The sequence below is a fragment of the Solanum lycopersicum genome, chromosome 8, assembly GCF_036512215.1.
Source record: "Solanum lycopersicum chromosome 8, SLM_r2.1".
In the NCBI taxonomy this organism is placed as follows: domain Eukaryota; kingdom Viridiplantae; phylum Streptophyta; class Magnoliopsida; order Solanales; family Solanaceae; genus Solanum; species Solanum lycopersicum.
Genome location: NC_090807.1, coordinates 7,108,378 through 7,128,691, shown reverse-complemented (window position 1 = coordinate 7,128,691; position 20,314 = coordinate 7,108,378). Strand labels below are relative to the sequence as shown.

The following is a 20,314-nucleotide window of genomic DNA, read 5'->3' as shown; positions in this document are numbered from 1 at the left end:
AATAAATAACATACCAAAATAACTCAAGCAAAAAATACACCTTATTTAATATAAATATAAAAGTGAAAAATTTAGAAGTGCAAATTATTCAAAACTCATAAGGATGGTTGAACATCAATGTTTTTTATTTAGAAAAAATAAAATTTCAATTCTCTTTTGAAAAAGAAGTTCAAGTTCTTATGTTGTAACCTTCTTGTCCACACCATAAGCAACAATTTGTGCTTATTGTTATCTTCTCATCTATGTTTTTTATTCTTCATTTCCTTGGTCATCTGATCATCCATTTGTATCGATGTGGTAACACAGTTTCATCTAAAACATAGTCTAGACCATCCACACCATCCTTATTTGGCATTGAAACCACTGGAACATCATAGGTTTTTGTTAATGCCTGCATGAAACCTTCATATTCCATCCACATTCATTTGAAAAGCACACTAACATATAGTTGTATAGTATTTTTCATCATATAAATGCATATACAAGATGCATTCAATGCTAAAGTGTTTCACAGCTTTTCAAAGATACACAATAATGTATCATCCATATTAACGACCAAACAAATAATATATGAAAATTTTATGTATCAACATCACAACAATAACATGATACACATAATAAAAATCAGTCATACGATCATATCGAAGATACAAAATTACTTACTAAATTGAATCAAGTACAATATGCAGTACATTTTGTTTATTTATTATTTGTTAATACTAAATACTAATAAACCCTGTCGAACACACCTGATAGATACAAAAATTAATTCAAAACTATTGTTAGTTGATAAACTAATGTAAATTTACAGCTAATGTATCATAACTATTCTATCAATATCATATAATTAACAAGAACCAACAAAATTTATTAACATGACGTTTATGCTAATAAGAATAATATATCATACAAATTAGAAATAAAAGTGTATCAGCGTTTATATTTCTAATACTTCCTCAAATAATCACATACCTTTTTCTATCTGATCTATTCACTTTGAAATTGAAGTTGTGATTTATTTTGTATTTCGATAAAACGTCTACGAGTGTTGTTTTATCCTTATACAATTGACCTGCCTTCACCTCTGTACTCTTTGAATCAGTTATTTAATTTGCAACATCTAATTCTGAAATATAATATAAATCACAAATTCTCGATTGAATCAGAGCAAGAACTTTTGTATCCTTTTTCGTACCTTCAACGCACATAATTTTTTCGGATGTACCATCAAAGCTATGTATCTCTCCACCAATCTTCTCTATAGTATCAATGCAAAGATGATACATGAAAAATTCAGACTCCTTATTTCACTTCTGAATACAATTTCACACCCACGTCGTTCTTAATTTGTAATGGACATGAGTTTCCTTCCACAACGTATCCAATTTCACTGTCTTTTCTAACCTCATTGTTACCCAACTCGGCCAAAATTGTCGCTTTTAGATGCATAATTGAAATAAATTGTCGAACGACAATTTCATCAATTTTGTAACCTTCATAAATCACCTCCCTATCTCAACAAAATCAATATATTTGTCTTCTACAACGATTTTTTTGAGTTATTTGAATTTAGAACTTTTTCGACATTAATTATTCCTCGATGAAGAAGTTATGAATTTGAAAATTCAAAATTGTGAATCTGTTAGATATTGGATGAATTGCTTACAGATAGAATGTTAGGCTTGATTTGAGGGGTTGAATTAACTAAATATATCTTACGTTATTTTTTTCTTTTTAAGCGCAACAACACCAGATTTAAATGTATCAAAAATTATTTATCCAGCCACGATTTATGTATCCGGATTTCTCTTATTTTAAGAAATTTTTGTAAAATGAAAACTAATAGGGATAAGATGTAATTTATAATTCTTATAATCTATACTATTTAAAATTACTCTTTCAATTTATATTTGATGGGCTATTTGAGTGGGACAATGAAAATGGACTTAAATTGCCAGCACTAGTTATAACATAGGGAAAATTGTATATAATAGCAAACTAATAACCTAAAATAAATGGAGTGGCTAGGGTTTTATTTAATTGTGCTCCATAGCAAACGTTTGCAAAAAATTGTCAGGTGTCTCCCTCCCAAATATCTCGCTCGCCACTATCCTCCAATCTCTTACTCGCTTCCTCACTTTTTATGCAAACACAAGTGTATAAAAATTGTATCTAATTGTATAAAGCAGAGAAAATTGTATAAATACATATATTTTTGTTCCCCTCTCTCCCCTCTTTCAGATCTCGCTCGCCACTCTCCCAAATCTCGCTCACCACCCTCGCCTTTCTCATTTATACAAACAGAAGTAAAATATATAAATTGTGTTTCTGCTTGTATAAAGCGTGAGAAAATTGTATATACACATGCAAATAAATATATTTTCGTCCTATACACTTATAATTATACAATAAAAATACTCCCCTGCCCAGTTTCTTTTCTCTTTCTCTCTTTCTCGTTTTATACAATTTTCAAATTGGATCTAATTTCTCTCTTTCTCGTTTTATACAATTCGATTCAATTGTATATTCCTTGTCAAATCTGTTTTGTCTTTCTCTCTTTCTCATTTTATACAAATTCAAATTGTATATAATCGTTCTATACACTTATAATAATACAATTCGTTTTATACACTTCGTTTTTATACAGTTCTCTGCCCAAGTGTCTTTCTCTTTCTTGTTTTATACACTTCGTTTTATACAATTTGCTTCAACTGTATATGTATAACAAATTATCCAATTTCTATGTTTGCAATGAAGCACAATTATGCAAACTTTGCTATAACATACAAATATAAATTTTTTATTTGCGATATGTGAAAGTTGCTCATATAATATATATCTTGTGATTTCTCATCTAAATTGGCCCAAATCCATAATTGGCCCCTTGAAAGAGTTAATACGGCTAACCATTTGACACAACATTTGCCTATTGAGCTATAATGACTTGTTAATTCAAATCCATAAACGCATTCTTCTTGCCAAGATAATTAGATAATCCCTCCGTTTCAATTTGATTTGACACGAAATTTAACAGAATAAAAAAAAAATTATCATGTGATTCTAAATAAAAGTTATGAAAAATGTATAAAATTATCCTTTAATCTTGTGGTCTTAAATATGCTACATGAAAAGTTATCAAAAAAAGAAAAAGATCATTTTACTTTAAACAGACTATAAAAGAAATGAGATCATTATTTTTTAAATAAAGAGAGTATGTATTAACTGAATATGTTATAATACGTCCACACAAATAAAATTACAAATGTAAGTTAATTTTAAAATATTCACGGCGCGTGCAAATACGATACTAATGGAGAGTGCTTGGTCACTTTATTAAAAATAAGCAAAAATCTCGATAGGAATATGTTCAAATTAGGGGGTGGACCTTTATAAAATACCAATAACAAATGAGGTAACGAATCTTTATTAGTCAAGAAACATGAGAGACATAATATGATCATTACAGAGAGTCTGTAATATACTTTATGATGATATTATAAATAAGAATAATTAAGCAATGCAAAAATATAACAAAGAAATAAGTTGAGTTATCGACCTTAAATTTTGTTTTATAAATGTATAGATATATTATCTCTTGTCTTCATTTTCAAATTTATCCAACGTCATTTTTTCTTGAACTACTAGATCTTATTAAAACAATTTTATTTTGCCAGTCTATCACAATAACGAAATTGGTGGCTTATGGACTAATAAGAGATTGAAGTTTAGCAAACAACTAGAACAGTCAACTCTTTTGCTATTACTCAAACAACCATGAAATGCTATTACACATGCTCTGAGATTTGGAAATTGAAGAGTTATCAAGGAAGAAGAAAAAATCTTTCCAAAAAGATTGAAAAGGAAATAAACAAATTGAAATAGAGGAAGTAGTAGCTTATTACTGGTTGGAGCTCCAATGTGGTTCTGGACACCGAGCGGAAACCAAAAAAAAAAATGGTTGTAGTTATTCCTCTTGCCATTGAAAGTGGATAAGAAACTCAAAATTTTTACTTACCATGCTCTCTTTAAACCAAAGGAAAAGGTTGTAACATTCTCCCACCTTTTCTAACATTTTCACTTTTTTGCAACCTATGCTATGAGATATTTTTCAACAACATAATGTAATTTGTAAATATGATGACAGATGGAATAAGTTGCAAAAAGCTGCATAAACTTTAGTATATCATTATGATATATTTGCATCCTTTAGAGATGGGCTGACCACCACACCTGTTGAAGCTCGCATACAATGCGTTCCTAGTGCAGCAACAGATGCACCATCTGTTTTTAGATGTGGTTGTACTAGCTCCCAAATCTTTTTCTTTGCTACCTGCATACAGTTGAAGAACGGCGTCAGCACTCAGCCCAAAAACAAATTGAATACCTCCTTTCTCATCGAACAAAAAAGTAACTATACAAAGGGTATTAGTAAAGCATTCTCTTTAACGAACCTTGCTTCATTCTGGAATATACTGTAAAGCTTTTAATAACAAGTGCTACTAACATAACCTATCAGACAAGCTACATTGATCTTTTCGGACAACATTACCCTATTGTTGACAACTGAATGAGGTGCATATTTTGAATGCTTCTCCAAGAAATCAACAGATATCCATCTCAGCAGTAAACATTATTCCATCCAATTTTGGATACAGAAATGACAGATCTTTAATAATTCTTCAATGAACAGATCGTTCCTCCCAAAAAAATAAGTTTAAGAGGTAACAGCTGGTATGATAAGTCAAGAGGTTACTATGGGTTTTCTTGAAATCTGTCCAAGAGATGTTTATCCAGTTTCTGAATCTTTTTTTTTTTTTTACATTATTTAAAAGGGACGTTGGAACTATGGATAAGCAGTGCAGAAGTCACTCGGCTCCTAGGCGCACTTTGGTTGCAGAAGTCACTCGGTTCCTAGGCGCACTTTGGTTGCACGATAGACTACATTTTGTAATTTTGCAAATAGAGTTTTGGAAAGGAGGATGTCTAGTCATAAATGGAATAACATTAATAGAGATCCTTCAATTTCATCATCCTACTATGTAACGATTAATCACTGCTTCTCATTTCTGCTGTTCCTTTTACACCCAATAAGTTGTCACACATTGCTCGGAGAATTGAAGTATGGTCAATAAACCTAATATTTCATGTCTTCCCAAAATTCAAGAATATATTAAATATCTATATATACTTAACGAAAAGTAGGAGAAACAAGGAGTGTACTATTTTTTTGAGGAAAAAAAATCAAGGATGCAGTGATACGAGCCTATAGAACTCATATAGAGCAGATACTGTTCAAGTAAGGTCGTAAAAAAATGCACATTAGTTTAATACAAAGATAAAACACCATTTGGCTGATAATCCTTTCCCGATGGTCTGGAAAGGAAAACTAACAAGAGAGGTCAGTGTAACTGCTGGGAATAGAAAGATCTTTTCTTTTTCGGGGTTGAACTGGGAAAAATAGATCTTATAAAGGCAGTACACACCTGCAGATGCAGTCATTCTCCAAAAACTGAGTCTCAGGTGCATGTAACCTTAACATAATCAAAAGCTTAACCTGGAGAGCTATCCTATTTCCTCATAGCCCAATGAGCAATACTAGAGGAAAGGATGAAAGCATTTCCCTTTCCTCCCAACTCAACTACCCTCACGCTCACTATAGCATAAACAAGTTGCTTCAAGTAAAAGAAAGAACATACAGAAGCCTCTTGGCTTTTTGGGCTAGTATACAGCCTTTTATAGGCACTCAAACTTTACAACGGAGATGTTACCTGGTTGGGTGTTGCCACATCAGGTAGATTATCCTTTTCATCAGCAGAACCAAACCATATCCTTTCCCCGGGTACTGCACCTTCAGGTGGTTCAAGAAGTTCCACGTTCTCATGAGATGCATCAGAAGCTGCCATCAGCATTCCATTTGATTTGACACCCCGCATATTCCTTGGCTTTAAATTTGCAAGAACAATCACACTCCTTTCCTGCATTTTGCAGCATGCATCAAATTATAAACTGTAGAAGTCTTAACCACGTCACTATTTGTTGACTTTAGAATCTTAAGCACGTAAGTGATGCAGTAGCCATAATGAAAGCACAATAAAGTGATAAGCAAGTCCTGTTGCATCTTAAGATATGTCAAAAAAAAAACATCATATTATTAATTACAGAAAAAGAAACAAACGAATCAAACAATCATAAATGAGCTGTCCCGAGAAAAAACTACTCCCTATTCCATATTAAGTGAATTTGTGAGGTAATGCACACCCTTAAGAAACACAATCAAGGACATAATTTAAACCACAGGAAAGGGAAAATATGGAAAAAACATTGAAACATTTATCTTGAAATATGAACAACTCAATTATTTTGAACAATGAAAAAAGCCTCAAAAATTCACTTAATATGGAATAGAGTGAGTCATATATAAAGTTCTATTTTCCAGTTTGACTAGAAATGTGCTCTAATAATAGTTGAAGCAAGAGGATATTATTAAACCTAACCACTGGGATTTACAAAGATCCAAACTCCAATCCTAGAAACTAGAAATCATAATTATTTTAAAGGTTATTGGATGTCAACTACTACAACAACATACCTAGTATAATTCCACAAAGTGGGGTCCGAGGATAGTAGAGTGTAAGCAGACCCGACCCCTACCTAAGAGGTAGGGAGGCTATTTCCGATAGACCTCAACTCAAAGGGAATAGTCCAAACAAAAAAGTAATAGAAGTACAAGAAATAACAGATAGTAACGGGACAATAACTACAACAAAATAATATGATGGTTGAAGTACAAGACAACAAATAATAACATAAATCAAAGGACCAGAAACTACTGGGGCAATGCTACAACAACTAGTGTGGATGATAACAAGCCAATGCACTACTACCTACTAGCCTTCTACTATAATTTATGTCCTTCACAACCTCTTATCTAAGGTCATTGTCCTGTAAGCTGGACCTCTGCCATATTCGGTCTAATCACCTCTCCCAATGCTGGTACCTCTCCTGAAACCATCTATAGCCAGCCTCAACACCTCTACCCTGAAGCATCTAGATATCTCCTCTTCACATACCGAACAATCTCAGTCTCGCTTCCCGTATTGGAGTTATGTTTGAACATAAAACAAAGTTGAAGTTTTTTGAGTAAGAACTTGAAAAACTCCTGGAACCTATTTTCAAACCTCAAATTCAATAAGCAATACCTTCTATGTGAATTTTCCAATTTTCTAAAAGTAGTTGGTATTGGCGTATTGCTGTCTCGTTCCTTGAGCAATAGACATTTGAGTAATTTCTTCAAACTTTGCCAGCTGCTGCAGCTCAAGTTTGAGATCCTTAGATTTTGCAATTTTATATGGTACAATAGAGGTCTGGTTGCACCACTTTATTCAATCAGCATTGACTCTCCAAAAGTTCTGCTCCTTTGTGTATAAACTTTTTCATAGACCTCTTTGTTCCATGTTGTAATATTCTTTTAGAGGTCGTTTGGTGTGAATACTACACACAAATAGTCATGGGATAAATATTTAGTGACACTTAATTTAGTGTTTGGTTGGAAAGTTTGGGATAACTTATCCCCGGATTAATAAATAGTACCGGGATAAGTTATCCCTCTCAAGGGGTGGTATAATAATCCCATCATATTTTATCATGGGATAAACTTATTAAATGACAAAATTACCCTTCAAACCATTTAATTTGATAACCTTTCACAAGGTCTGCTTATGAAATTTTACTCCCGCTTTAATAATTGTCATGTTACCTCTCAGGTTCGAAAAAATGTTTGTGTATTTGTCTTTAATAATTTATATGCAAAGATTTGGTAAATATATTTTTGAATGTGGCTATTTATCTAGATTTCATTTTTGATCTTTCTCTTTCATAATGTGTGCAAAAAATATTATTTTAACACATTTATGTATGTGGGAATTTATCAAGATTCCATTTTTTTTTTAATTTGTGTCATTTATAATATGTGCCAAAATTGGTTGTTTTAACACACTTCTGTACATGGATACTTATCGAGATCTCAAATTTCTTATCGTGTTCTGCTAATTTTACTCTTTTATTTTTTGACTAAATAAGTAAATGGGTGTTTAGTATTACTCGTCTGAAAATGGAAATGGAGAATGTTTGTTTCTCACGTCTACATGTGTATTCAAAGGATCAAGGAAGAAAAGATTGGAAGCACTATGTGGATAGGTGAGATTTGTTTTTAAAATGAGTTACTGGTGGGTTTTCTATCTTGGATGGATCGAGTCTTAATATATATATATATATATATATATATATATATATATATATATATGTATGTATGTATGTATGTATGTATGTATAGATAGATAGATAGATAAAGCTAAATAAGAGGGTTTTTTTTTGTAATCAAACAACTTATTTTAGGGAAATATGCCATGGTTATTATTTTTAGTACAACAAACCAAACAATCAATACGAAATAATGTCAGGATAACTCATCCCAGTATAACTAATCCCAACATAACTTATCCCAGCATAACTTGTATTCAAACCAAACAACCCCTTAAGGCATCTAATTTTTGAATCAGAATTCACACATTTGTTTCTCAAAATTTGACAAATTATCTTGTTGACCAATTCTCAATTTTATTTCTTGAAGAAAGACTAGATTAATTCTTCATTTTTGATTAAAGATTTCAGAGTTTCCCTCTTGACGCTTTCATTCAGTCCATTCACATTCCAGTTGGACTTCTTTATGCATATTATGGCCAAAATTAGCAGGACCTATTCCTTGGACCCTCATCAATTTCAACAAAAAAAAACCCACACAAATTCCCATTAGGTTTAATCTAACTAGGCTCACTTGATCACTAATAAGTCATCCATCTAATTTGACAATCTTCTTATTGTTACTACTTCTATGGCTTTAAGCCAAGGACACTCCAAGAAAGGTACCACCATTGGGAAGGGGAAAGATCAATAGACCTGGCTGAACCCAATCTGGGATATAAGCACCCTTTCTTAACCAATTCTGAATGGATTCACTCATGCCGGATGGAGCATACTCACTTAGTGATCTACTCGCTTCATGCAAATTTGAAGAGGTTACAATGGAAAAGTCATACACATGAAATTTTCTACGTGTGATTTTGTTTGGGGTTTCTAGAAGTATCTAATAACCTTTTTCTACTCAGTTCTACACCCTTGCTTCTCACCTTCATTCAAACTAAAGGTAAAGCCTCAATCGATATGAGGAAGATTAGATCAAGAACCTAACATGTACAAGGGGCTTGGGATTGAATAGCCTTACTAAACGAACACCTTCCTAACAAGGTTACTTGTTTCCACTCATTGAAGATTTTAGCTACCTAAGGTCAACAATCCTATCATAGAATTTCAATCTTAGTTTTTTTGTTCAATCCAACCTGATCTCTATAAGCTAAGGGCTCTCAAAATTCTATTAAAAGAGCCAGTCTAATGAAGCTTTTTTCATTAGTCAAATTTCCTCGAATGAAACAACTCAGTCCATCATACAATGAATATACTTCTATTCATTGATCTAACCCAGATCTTCGACCGCAGAGAGATTTCTAATTTGTTCGGTACCATTACGAGCTCAACCTAAAAGGGTATGTTTTTTTTTGAAAAAATAACTCGAATTTCATGTCACTCGCTTGCTTTAACTACTCATACTATAAATTTGGGAGCATAATTCCATTCTTGTGGGCTTTGAGGAGCACAAGAAATAGTTGGAATTTTATGAAAACGATATTTTGTTCTTTAAGCTGTAAGCTTTCCATTTCTCTCTTCGCTTTACATCCTGTAAATCCTTTTTCTGTTTGGCTCTTCCTTTTAATAAGTAAAACCAAAATGTGACATTTTAACATGAAATGCCAGGAACTTTTTACAATAGAATTGCAAAACCTAAGGATTCGAGACAAGAACAAAGCTTCAATTCTGAATACAATTAAGTGTTATCTCTTGCAGATAGGATTAGCTTTATCCTAAATAAGGGAAGGAAACATTAGTAGGTCCACAGGTCACTTGAATTGAGGATGACATTGAAGAGATAATAGTCAGATCAGATGCCACCTATAAGGAGACATCTAAAAAAGAGTAATGTCGTCTAAGAGGATAGTCGAGTGGTTGAGACATAAGAGTAGCAACATGAAGCTTTTATCTACGAATCCCAACTAAAACACTCAGGGTCAATTTCATTCATGCACTTGTTATCCGAGTACCATAATACGAGAACTATTATGCGGGGTGCAAAATTGTATCAAATGTGATACAATGAATAATAATATAGTGATTGTCATACAATGGATAACAGCAATTCTCTGTTTTCAAGGCATTTCTGTCTTCAAAAGTATTCTAATGCAGGCATTTTTAATAACAATACTTTTATCCTACATTGTATATCATACATAATACATGAATTCTCACATTATTATGCAAAATTTAATATGGAAAATAAACAACAAGATTAGCACCAACAACAACATACCCAATGAAATCTCACAAGTGGGGTCTGGAGAGGGTACAGCTTACACAAACCTTACCACTACCTCGTAATAGGATTAGCATATATGCATTATAAGGACAGGTAAAGAAAACAAACAGTATGAATCCAGATTAGACTTTAGTTATATTAGAAAGTAGTAGTCAGTACCTGAAGATGGTCAAGAGGTACATACTTAACCAACCCACTACAAATGATTCTTGGTTCAGCCTCACCAACATCAACCTCTTCAACATAAAGTGAATCAGCCTCCTCATGTCTCCACGCTTTAATTATTCTCCCAACCCTAATATCCAAACTATTCGCCGCATCCTTAATTTTCCTCATCTTACTCTCCTCATCCTCCTCAACTACTTCACCAGACGAATCCTTCTCTTCAATACTCACATTTGATGATGCCGTACAGTAAAAATTGAAGTATAATTTCGTAACCTGACTACCCCAATCACCAATTTTATGACCATTGACACCAGAACTGAAAAGGGTATTATTCTTTTTCTGGTGCTGAAGTGAGAATGTTGAGGAACAATAGTGCACCCTCGAGCGTGAAGCAATAACAGTACATGAAGAAACTACTGCAGGAATTGAATTTGTGCGGCAAGAAAGTAACAGAGCTCCACTTCCCTTCAACCAATTAGCTGCCCCAATTCCCATTACAGCCATTGCTTGTTAATTACTCTTCGAGCGCTACTAATAGCTCGATGCACTTAAAAGAAAAAAATCAGTGGAAGAAGAGGGAGTGTGAATTGAGCTTAGGATAAAAACTAGAGAAAATATTCATATTAGTCACTCAAGTTTTGGATATTACTCAAATTCAAACTACTCTATTTTATGAAGTGGAGCATTAATAGATCCAATTTTTTTTATTTGGTCAAAATATTAATCTAAACCAAATTAGTATGAATTCGATTTGGTTTGATTTTTACAATTTCGATCCATTTTTGATTTAATCAAATTTAATAAATAATAATATAGACATTTTTAAATTTCAATCACAACTCACAATTTTAGTCATTAGATTTCAGTTTAGGTTTTTTAAATTTAGGGTAATGGAAGTTGGATCAGGAACACTCCAATTCCCCTTAATTGGGCTATATTGGTATTGAGATTGACCTCATTGTCAACAGAGTTAGTATTATTAGAATAAGGGATCGTTTGTGTGAAGGATAGTCATGAAATAATTTTTTAGTGCATTTTTATTTCTTGTTTGGTTACAAATATGAGATAATTATTCTAGGATTATTAAAAAATTGGGATAAGTTATCTGTTCCTCTTGGTGGAATAATAATACCATGAGAAGTTATCCTCGGATAAAATAATTAAAATGACAAGAATAACCTTCTAATCCTTTTTATTAGTATCATTTTTGTGTAGTATTTGTTGTTTGCTCTAGTTTTATCAGGTATTTTAGTGCAATTTTTTTTTCCAGTTTTGCGTCTTAGTGCAGATTTCATTGCTAGTTTGGTGCATATTATGTTGTTGTGTTGAGACAATTTTGGTTAAATTTTTGTGATTGTTTTGATGCAGTATTCGACCAGCTTTTGTTGTTCCAGTGCGATTTTGATGCAGTGTTTATTGTTTTGTCCCGATTATGCTATTTTACTACAGTGGTATCACTGGTTTTGGTGCTTTTTCATCAAAAAAATTTTATGTTGTCTTGATGTACTTTCTATGGAGTTTGATCCAATTTTTTTGGTTATTTTTTATACATTTAGGATGTTGATTTGGTGTTTTTACTACAATTACAATTCATTTGTTTTTGTCTATTTTTTTTTAACTTATGATAGTTAAAGAGTATAAGAGTTGTATATGATTATAAAAGCGTTAAGTATTATTAATACAATGTATGGTATTTATACATGAACAAGTATAGAAGAGAAAGGAGTATGTTGAACGTAAGAGACCTAAAGAGAGAAATTAAATACGTGTATAGCTCAAACATACAAACGAACTAGGACTCTTTATCTTTATCCTTATCATGCCCCCTCAACATTGGCTCAATTTGATTGAGGGTGATGTTGCTAATACGGTGGACAAATGATCTTCTAGGAAGTGTTTTAGTTCAGGCATCTTCTAGTTGAGCTCCATTTGAAATGTGATTAACCGTAATTTTTCCACTTTCTACTTGGTCATGGACAAAATAAAAGTCAATTGCGACATGTTTCATTCGATTATGAAAGAATTGATTACAACACAAGTAAGTGACACCAATGTTATTTCACAAGACCTTGGGGGACAAGACAGCTTGACCCGAACTTCTTCGACTAGGTTGGTTAGCCAATTTAGCTCAACTATAACACTTGTTACACCCTTATATTCTGCTTCTGTTGAAGATTTGGCAATAGTGTGTTGCCTGTTGGAGCACCAACTAAATAGATTCTTTCCAAGAAAAATAACATAGGCTTAAGTGGAGTGTCTAGTATCGGGAGTACCACCCCAATCTGCATCTGAGTATGCAAGTAACTAAGAAGAATTACATGTTTGAAGTGAAGTCCAAAGGTTATGGTTCCTTTTAGATAATGAAGGAGCCTCTTTGTTTCATGTCAATGCTTAGTTGAAGGAGAGTGTTAGAATTGAGCAAGTCTATTTACTACAAAGCATATATCAGAATGTGTGAAGGTGAGGTATTGGAATGAGTCAATGACCTAGCCTATAAAGTGTAGCGTCTGTTGATGGAGAACCATCATCCAAGAATTAAATTTCACTTGTGCATGGAGGAGTGCTCATCCTGTTTGCATCTAGTATATTAAATTTCCTAAGTATGTCCTCAATAAAGCTCCTTTGTGTGCGAGTGTCATACCCCGAGAATACACCCTAGAAGATATGGTATTCTGCGATTGCAACATGGTGTACTTGACCTCTCGGAGGTCTTCTACAAGCCCTTTGATATCATTCATTGCATATATGTATGAAAAGTAATGCGGAAATAAAACTTTTTACATGAATAATATCTCAAAATATCATTCATATAAAACCATAGAAAATACTAAGTCTCAACATTTGCCAATCTTAGACTCAAGAATACTTGGGACACGACCCATACAATCAAAATATAGAACTTAGTCTATAACAATACTTTTAATGAAAGAAGTCTAAGAAAGTAATGTCCTCGAATCAAGTAAGGACATATCCCAATTTTGCTTGAAAGAGTCCTAGATACCAAGCTTTGCTTGAAAATTCCTCTCACCTTCCACCTACAACTTCAAATATAGACAAATTGTATGGAATTAGTAAAATGTATGTACTAAGCATGACATACTGCATAAAATCATGAGAAACAGACATTTATATCAAAATATGCTCTTTTACAGTAAAGCCTTATATCACAATATAGAGGACAATATGTCACACCAACTTCACATATAAATCACAAATCACAATATAGCATCAAAAACACATCAAAACACATAGACATGAGATCCTCCTACCAAAGGTGATTCTAATGTTCACTTGAGTGAGTTATGAGTGGACCGCCCATACAATCCTTTCACACACACCAAAGAGATACTACCTAAGATAAGATTATTTCCATTTTATTAATCAAACTCCCCACCTAGAATTACTCTAAGACTCACCTAAGAAATACATGAAGAGAACTCCCATAAACCCTCTCTAAGCCTACCTAAAAAATCATCAAAGCTACTCTAGATACTTGCCTTTTCATTAACATACCTTCACTTAAGTCATTATGTTCACTAGACCATTTGAGAGACATTCAATAATTAAGGAATTTCACATAATGGTCTTGGAGAAGACCTAGGGACTCATGCACTAACATTTTCAAAGCCTAATCATGCAATGTCTAGATAGTGTCTCATTCCACTACCTAAACTTCATAGGACTTATCCAACACTAGTATGTATCCCACATGATGAGAATAGACAATAACTGACATAGACCATGTTAGCTAGTCATGGAATCCGGAGTCATAAACCTACTCGATGGAGGGTGTTCCACTTGCCAATGATTGAACTAGGACACATCCCATGTAGGCACATGGTTAAAGAATATTGAGGGTTTCTTTATTCTATAATTTCATCTTATTTGGAGCAACTTCCCAAGCATACTCACCAGGTGCTAGTCTTTGTTCTCATCGAGTAATTAATATATAAAGAGGTTCCTTACTTTACTAGAGAGGTCCCCTAGGGTTGCCTTACAATTGTTAAGAGGATAGCTCAATGGTTCCACATAAATGACCTTCTTTACTATATTCAAGATCATATTCTATTCATACATATACATTCATGACAAAGGGTATTCTAACCTAGTAAGTCAAGGATTCATATTCACATTCTTCATGTATCAAGTAAGGGACATAGGTCTACCTAAACAAGACACAATTCATTATCATTTTATTACAAGTACAATATCATTCATGTAGCATATAGGGTCAACTAAGTATACTTGTATGTTACGCTACACACTTCTATAGCATCATCAACATAACTTATCATAAGGTTCATATAGTCACTTAGGAAGATTCACACCACAACATCAAGTATTCCTATACAAGGCTCACTATAGCCTATCAAGATCACATGTAATCACTTTGAATAACATATACTTTGACTTCACATATACACAAAAGTAATCAAGACCTTCACAATACTTACATATTCAAGTTATAACATGATAATACCATAACTCATAAAGTAACACCGACGAGGCCACATAATTCACAAGTATAGCACATAAGCACCGCCACCATAAGTGGACCATACAAATTATCATCATAATTCAAGGATTATACAATACAATATAGAGAGATTTAGGGTAGCATACCACCTATCCAATCTCACAACTTCAATCCATAGACAAGTCAACCCACACAATACTCAAAGGCCCTTACCAATGGACATGATCACTAATTCAATCCCATAATCATAATATACAATCAAACCAAAGTAATTTAATATTAATTCATCAATTTAGGAAAACCTACACATGATTCTAACATAATTCTATAGCCCAAAGTAAACTACATAAGAAATCAATTATATAGAGACATGATCAAATCACCAATAATATAGCCAAAACTAGAATTTTCGTGGATATTTTAGGTTAAAATCATCAAACTAACATCAATTCAATCATAATACAATGATTTAAAATGTTTTATGCAAGAACTCATTGTTAGATCACAAGTTAGAAGTTCATCTTTTGAGAAAGTCTTGGAAAACCACTTTAAAGTTTAGCTCCTTGAAGAAAGAGATTCAAGGATAAAAATCATACCTTAATTGATGATAAATCACTAAAATTGAGAAGAATTCATGGATAAACCAAACTTCAAACTCCAATCTCCCTTCAAACTTCAATGGAGTTCTAGAGAGTTCTTTAGGGGTCTGGAGGTTTTGATTTTGAATAATGACTTGAATAGGGGTTCTAGACTTATAAAGCTATTTAAAATACCTAAAATAACCTTGATTAACCATCCCACTAATTTTAGGAAGGCAAGGTGAAAACCCCAAACTAGCCTTGGCTTGGCTGAGACCCTGCAGAAAATTGCAGGTCTCATCAACAACCACCATCGACACCCAGTAGCCCAACCAAAGGACCATCCTGTTGGTTCGTGGTTTGGGTGAGAGACTTACCAAATGGGAGAAAAAAATCCCAAGCCTAAGTGTCAACCTACGTCACCACCTACGGGGTGTCTACCATTCTAGTGGGCTTCGACTGCCTTCCGTAGATACGGCAGGTTTTGACAGCTTTTGGCTAGGAGTTGGGTCCTCTTCAATGACAACTTGGTTGGACCTTGGGAAGTTTTTCCTGGACTTTTACAACCCGAATATAGTAGTTACACATATTAAGGACCTCTCACATCAATTTCATCCAAAACGAACACGTAAAACTTGCTGAAACACACTAAGACACACAAACACGTTTCAAAGCAAACCTTTGGAATGTCATGGATGTTCTTGGATGTTTGACCTTCAAAATTCTCCAAACTTTAGAAACTGTCTATAAACATCATCATAAACCATTTCAGGACTTTAAAGCATCATGACACACGTGATAGGCTCTATTTTCACCTAACTCATTTTAGTGGTGTTACATTCTCCCCTAGTTGGACGATATTCGTCCTCGAATGATACTTACTTCATTTTAAACACTATAAAGAGACAAGAAAGTCAAGACTAGCAGCACATAACCATACCACACCATAAACAATACACATATTTAGGAGGACCACCAATTTCACATACTTAAGAGACTCAAAACATAACAAGAAGATAGAAACTAATCTACGACTTATTATGAACTAAGACTCACCTTCTTCATTTCAATAGGAGAAACTCCTTATCCACACATCATCATGCTTATATACATCAACTATATACATATTATATCCATTTTCAATGAAAAAACAATTTATTCATTTTTCCAAGAACTTCACAGTAAATTGCCAACATTAGAGTCAATTATGCTCAACTTTCCAAAAAAGCAACTTTTAAGCAATTTATGATGTAAACATGAAAGTATGAGAGATAAAACCATATAAAATCATTTTACAACATAACTATAACTTCATACAATGCACAATGCAAGGGATCAATGAAATTCAATTTCAACAAGACTCCTAAACAACATGCAACATGCTACTTTGACTTTCTAACTCTCAATCTTGAATTAAATAGGAGAGAAGAGACAACAAATCACAAATCTACTACTCACTATACTTCCCCACTTAGAAGGAACCTATAAACTAAATAGAGAATATTAGAACTTACCAACATCATCATCATCCGACTTTGATCCTTTAGCCTGGAGTGCTTAGAAGCGATTCCTCTTTGGAGCACTAGGAGATCTTTCTTAGTCTCTTTTCGTCTAGAGGCAACATTAAGACAATCCCTCACCTTATGTCCATCTTTACCTCAACCAAAGAAATTTCCGTTACCAACTAACACTTCCCAAAGTGCTTCTTTCCACAAATATCACAAGTAGGATTACCACCTTGAGAACCAATACCTCCACCTTCACTCTTGACCTTAGGAGTACTAGGTCCATCATAGTTTGGAGACCTCTTCTTGAACCTAGGTTGATTTTGATCATTAGATCCACCCTTCTTTAAATTCCTTGAGATCCTACTAAGTTTGGACTCTTCAATGGATTGAGCATACACCATAAACCTAGATAAGTTCAGATCATTGTGGAGCATTGTCATACGACACTCTTCTTTTAACAAGGTGGGAAACACCGGTCACAAACCTACTCATTTCATTCCTATGGTTAGCACCAAGGATGGATCATACCTAGACAATATTGTAAACTTCAAAGAGTTCTCCTCAACACTCATATTACCTTACTTAAGGTTACTGAACTGTTTAATCTTCACCTCCCACTTCTCCAGAGAAAGTACTTTTCTAAGAAAGTCTCCTTTAACTCTTCCCACTCTATAGGACACGACTCAATCTAACTATTGTCTTTCCATTGAGTGTACCATACGTGAGCAACATCTCTCAATTGGTACGAAGCTAACTCCTCCTTTCCCTAGAAGTCACCCCTATGAAACTCAACACCTTGTACACACCATTAAGATACTCTTGGGGATCCTCTCCCACCTTAGTGCCAAGAAAGATAGAAGGATTCATGCTCACAAAGTCTCTCAACATAGAGGTCATGGTACTCTCCAAAGCATTAACCTAACCCCAATGTCTCTAGTGACATGGGTGGTCATGGCTCGGGCTAGGGCAAGTAAAGCCTCTCTAATTTCCCATTTAGTCATGTCCGAGGGAACCAACGGAACTTCATTACCTCCACCCACAATATGGACTTAATCACCTTGGAGAGGAAATTGAGCATCTTGAGGAACTTGAACTCCTTGTGGAGCTAGTCCACCTTGGGGAGCTTCCTCTTCACTCCTTCCTCCAACCTTCTTACGGCTATTCTTCTAGTAGTCATCTTCCTATAAACGCAAGAAAAAACATTAAGAAGGACACTCATAGCCTTTTTACTCTATGGCATGAAACAAGAGTAGAAAAGAAAGGAAACTCTATCGTCCTATAGCATCTCGCTCATGGATGTGTCGTGAGACATGGCTTTTTGAGACTTTTCAACTCCTAAATACTACTTCATAACCTATGCTCTGATATTATGCTTTTTCACACCCTAGAGTGCACCCTAAAAGATATGGTATTCTTGGATTGCAACATTGCGTACTTGAACTCTCAGAGATCTTATACAAACCCTTTGACATTATTCATTGCATACATGTATGAAAAGTAGTGTGGAATTAAAACTTTTCACATGAATAATATCTCAAACTATCTTTCATATAAAATCATAGAAAATAGTAAGTCTCAACATATGCGAATCTTAGACTCAAGAATACTTGGGACGCGTTCCATACAATCGAAACATAGAAACTTAGTCTATTACAATAATTTTAATGAAAGAAGTCTGAGAAAGTAATGTCCTCGAATCAAGTGAGGGCATACCACAATTTTGCTTGAAAGAGTCCTAGATTCCAATTTTTGCTTCAAGATGCCTCTCACCTTCTACCTACAACTTAAGATACATACAAAATGTTTGGAATTAGTAAAACACATGTATTAAGTATGCCATAATGCATAAAATCATAAGAAAGTGACATTTATATCAAAAAATATTCTCTTTAATAGTAAAGTCTTATATCACAATATAGAGGAAAACATGTCACACCAACTTCAACCATAAATCACATATCATAAGATAGCATTAAGAGCACATCAAAACTCATAGACACGAGTTCCTCCTACCAAAGGTGATTCAAAGGTTCACTTGAGTGAGTTATGAGGGTACCACCCATACAATCCTTTCACATACACCAAAGAGATCCTTTAAACTACCTAAGATAAGATCATTCTCATTTCATTAATCAAACTCCCTACCTAGAATTACTCTAAGACTCACCTAAGTAAGACATGAAGAGAACGCCCATACACCCTGTCCAAGCCTACCTAAGCATTTCCCAAAGCTACTTTAGATACTTTTCTTTTCATTAACATACCTTTACTTAAGTCATTATGTTCATTAGGCCATTTGTAAGACATTCAACAATTAAGTACTTCCACAAAATGGTCATGGAGAAGATTTAGGGACTCACACACTAACATCTTCAGAGCCTAATCGTGCAATTTCTAGATAGTGTCTCATTTCACTACCTAAACTTCGTAGATATTCTGATACACTAGAATGTATCCCACACGATGAGAATAGGCAATAACTGACATAGACCATATTATTTAATCGTGGAATCCAGAGTCATGAACCTACTCCGATGGAGGGTGTTCCCCTTGCCAATGGTAGAACTAAAAATTATGCCATGTACGGAAATGGTTAAAGAATATTGAGGGTTTCTTTTAACTATAATGTCATCTTATTTAGAGCAATTTCCCAAGCATACTCACTTGGTTCTAGTCTATGTTATCATAGAATAATTCATATATGAAGAGGTTCCTTATCCAGTTCATAACCAAATCATAACACCTTACCAAAGAGGTCCTCTAGGGTTGCATTACAATGCTTAAGAGGATAGCACAATGACTTTCCTAAGAATGATTTCATGTCGTTCCAGCTCAGTAACCCTAAGTCCATCATTTACACAAGAAGGATACCATTACGACTTTCAACTTCAAGGATATCATAACCTTCTTTCTAAAAGTTTCGACATAAATAACCTTCTTTCTTATATTCAAGATCATATCCGATTCATTCATATACACTTGTGTCAAAGGGTATTCTAACCTACTAAGTCAAGGATTCATATTCACATTCTTCATGTATCAAGTAAGGGATATAGGTCTACCTAAACAAGAGACACTTCATTATCATTTTATCACATGT

General features: G+C 33.9%; 1 protein-coding gene across 1 annotated transcript; it reads right to left on the bottom strand.

Moving 5' to 3' along the window:
* Positions 1 to 3,724: 3,724 nt before the first annotated feature.
* LOC101261939 (uncharacterized) lies at positions 3,725 to 11,472 on the bottom strand. Its single transcript, XM_004244741.5, has 3 exons — positions 10,643 to 11,472; positions 5,769 to 5,975; positions 3,725 to 4,330 (listed from the first exon to the last, which is right to left on the bottom strand). The coding sequence occupies exons 1-3, from the start codon at positions 11,153 to 11,155 to the stop codon at positions 4,187 to 4,189; spliced, it is 864 nt and encodes a 287-aa protein (XP_004244789.1). The 5' UTR covers positions 11,156 to 11,472; the 3' UTR covers positions 3,725 to 4,186.
* Between the last annotated feature and the right edge of the window lie 8,842 nt (positions 11,473 to 20,314).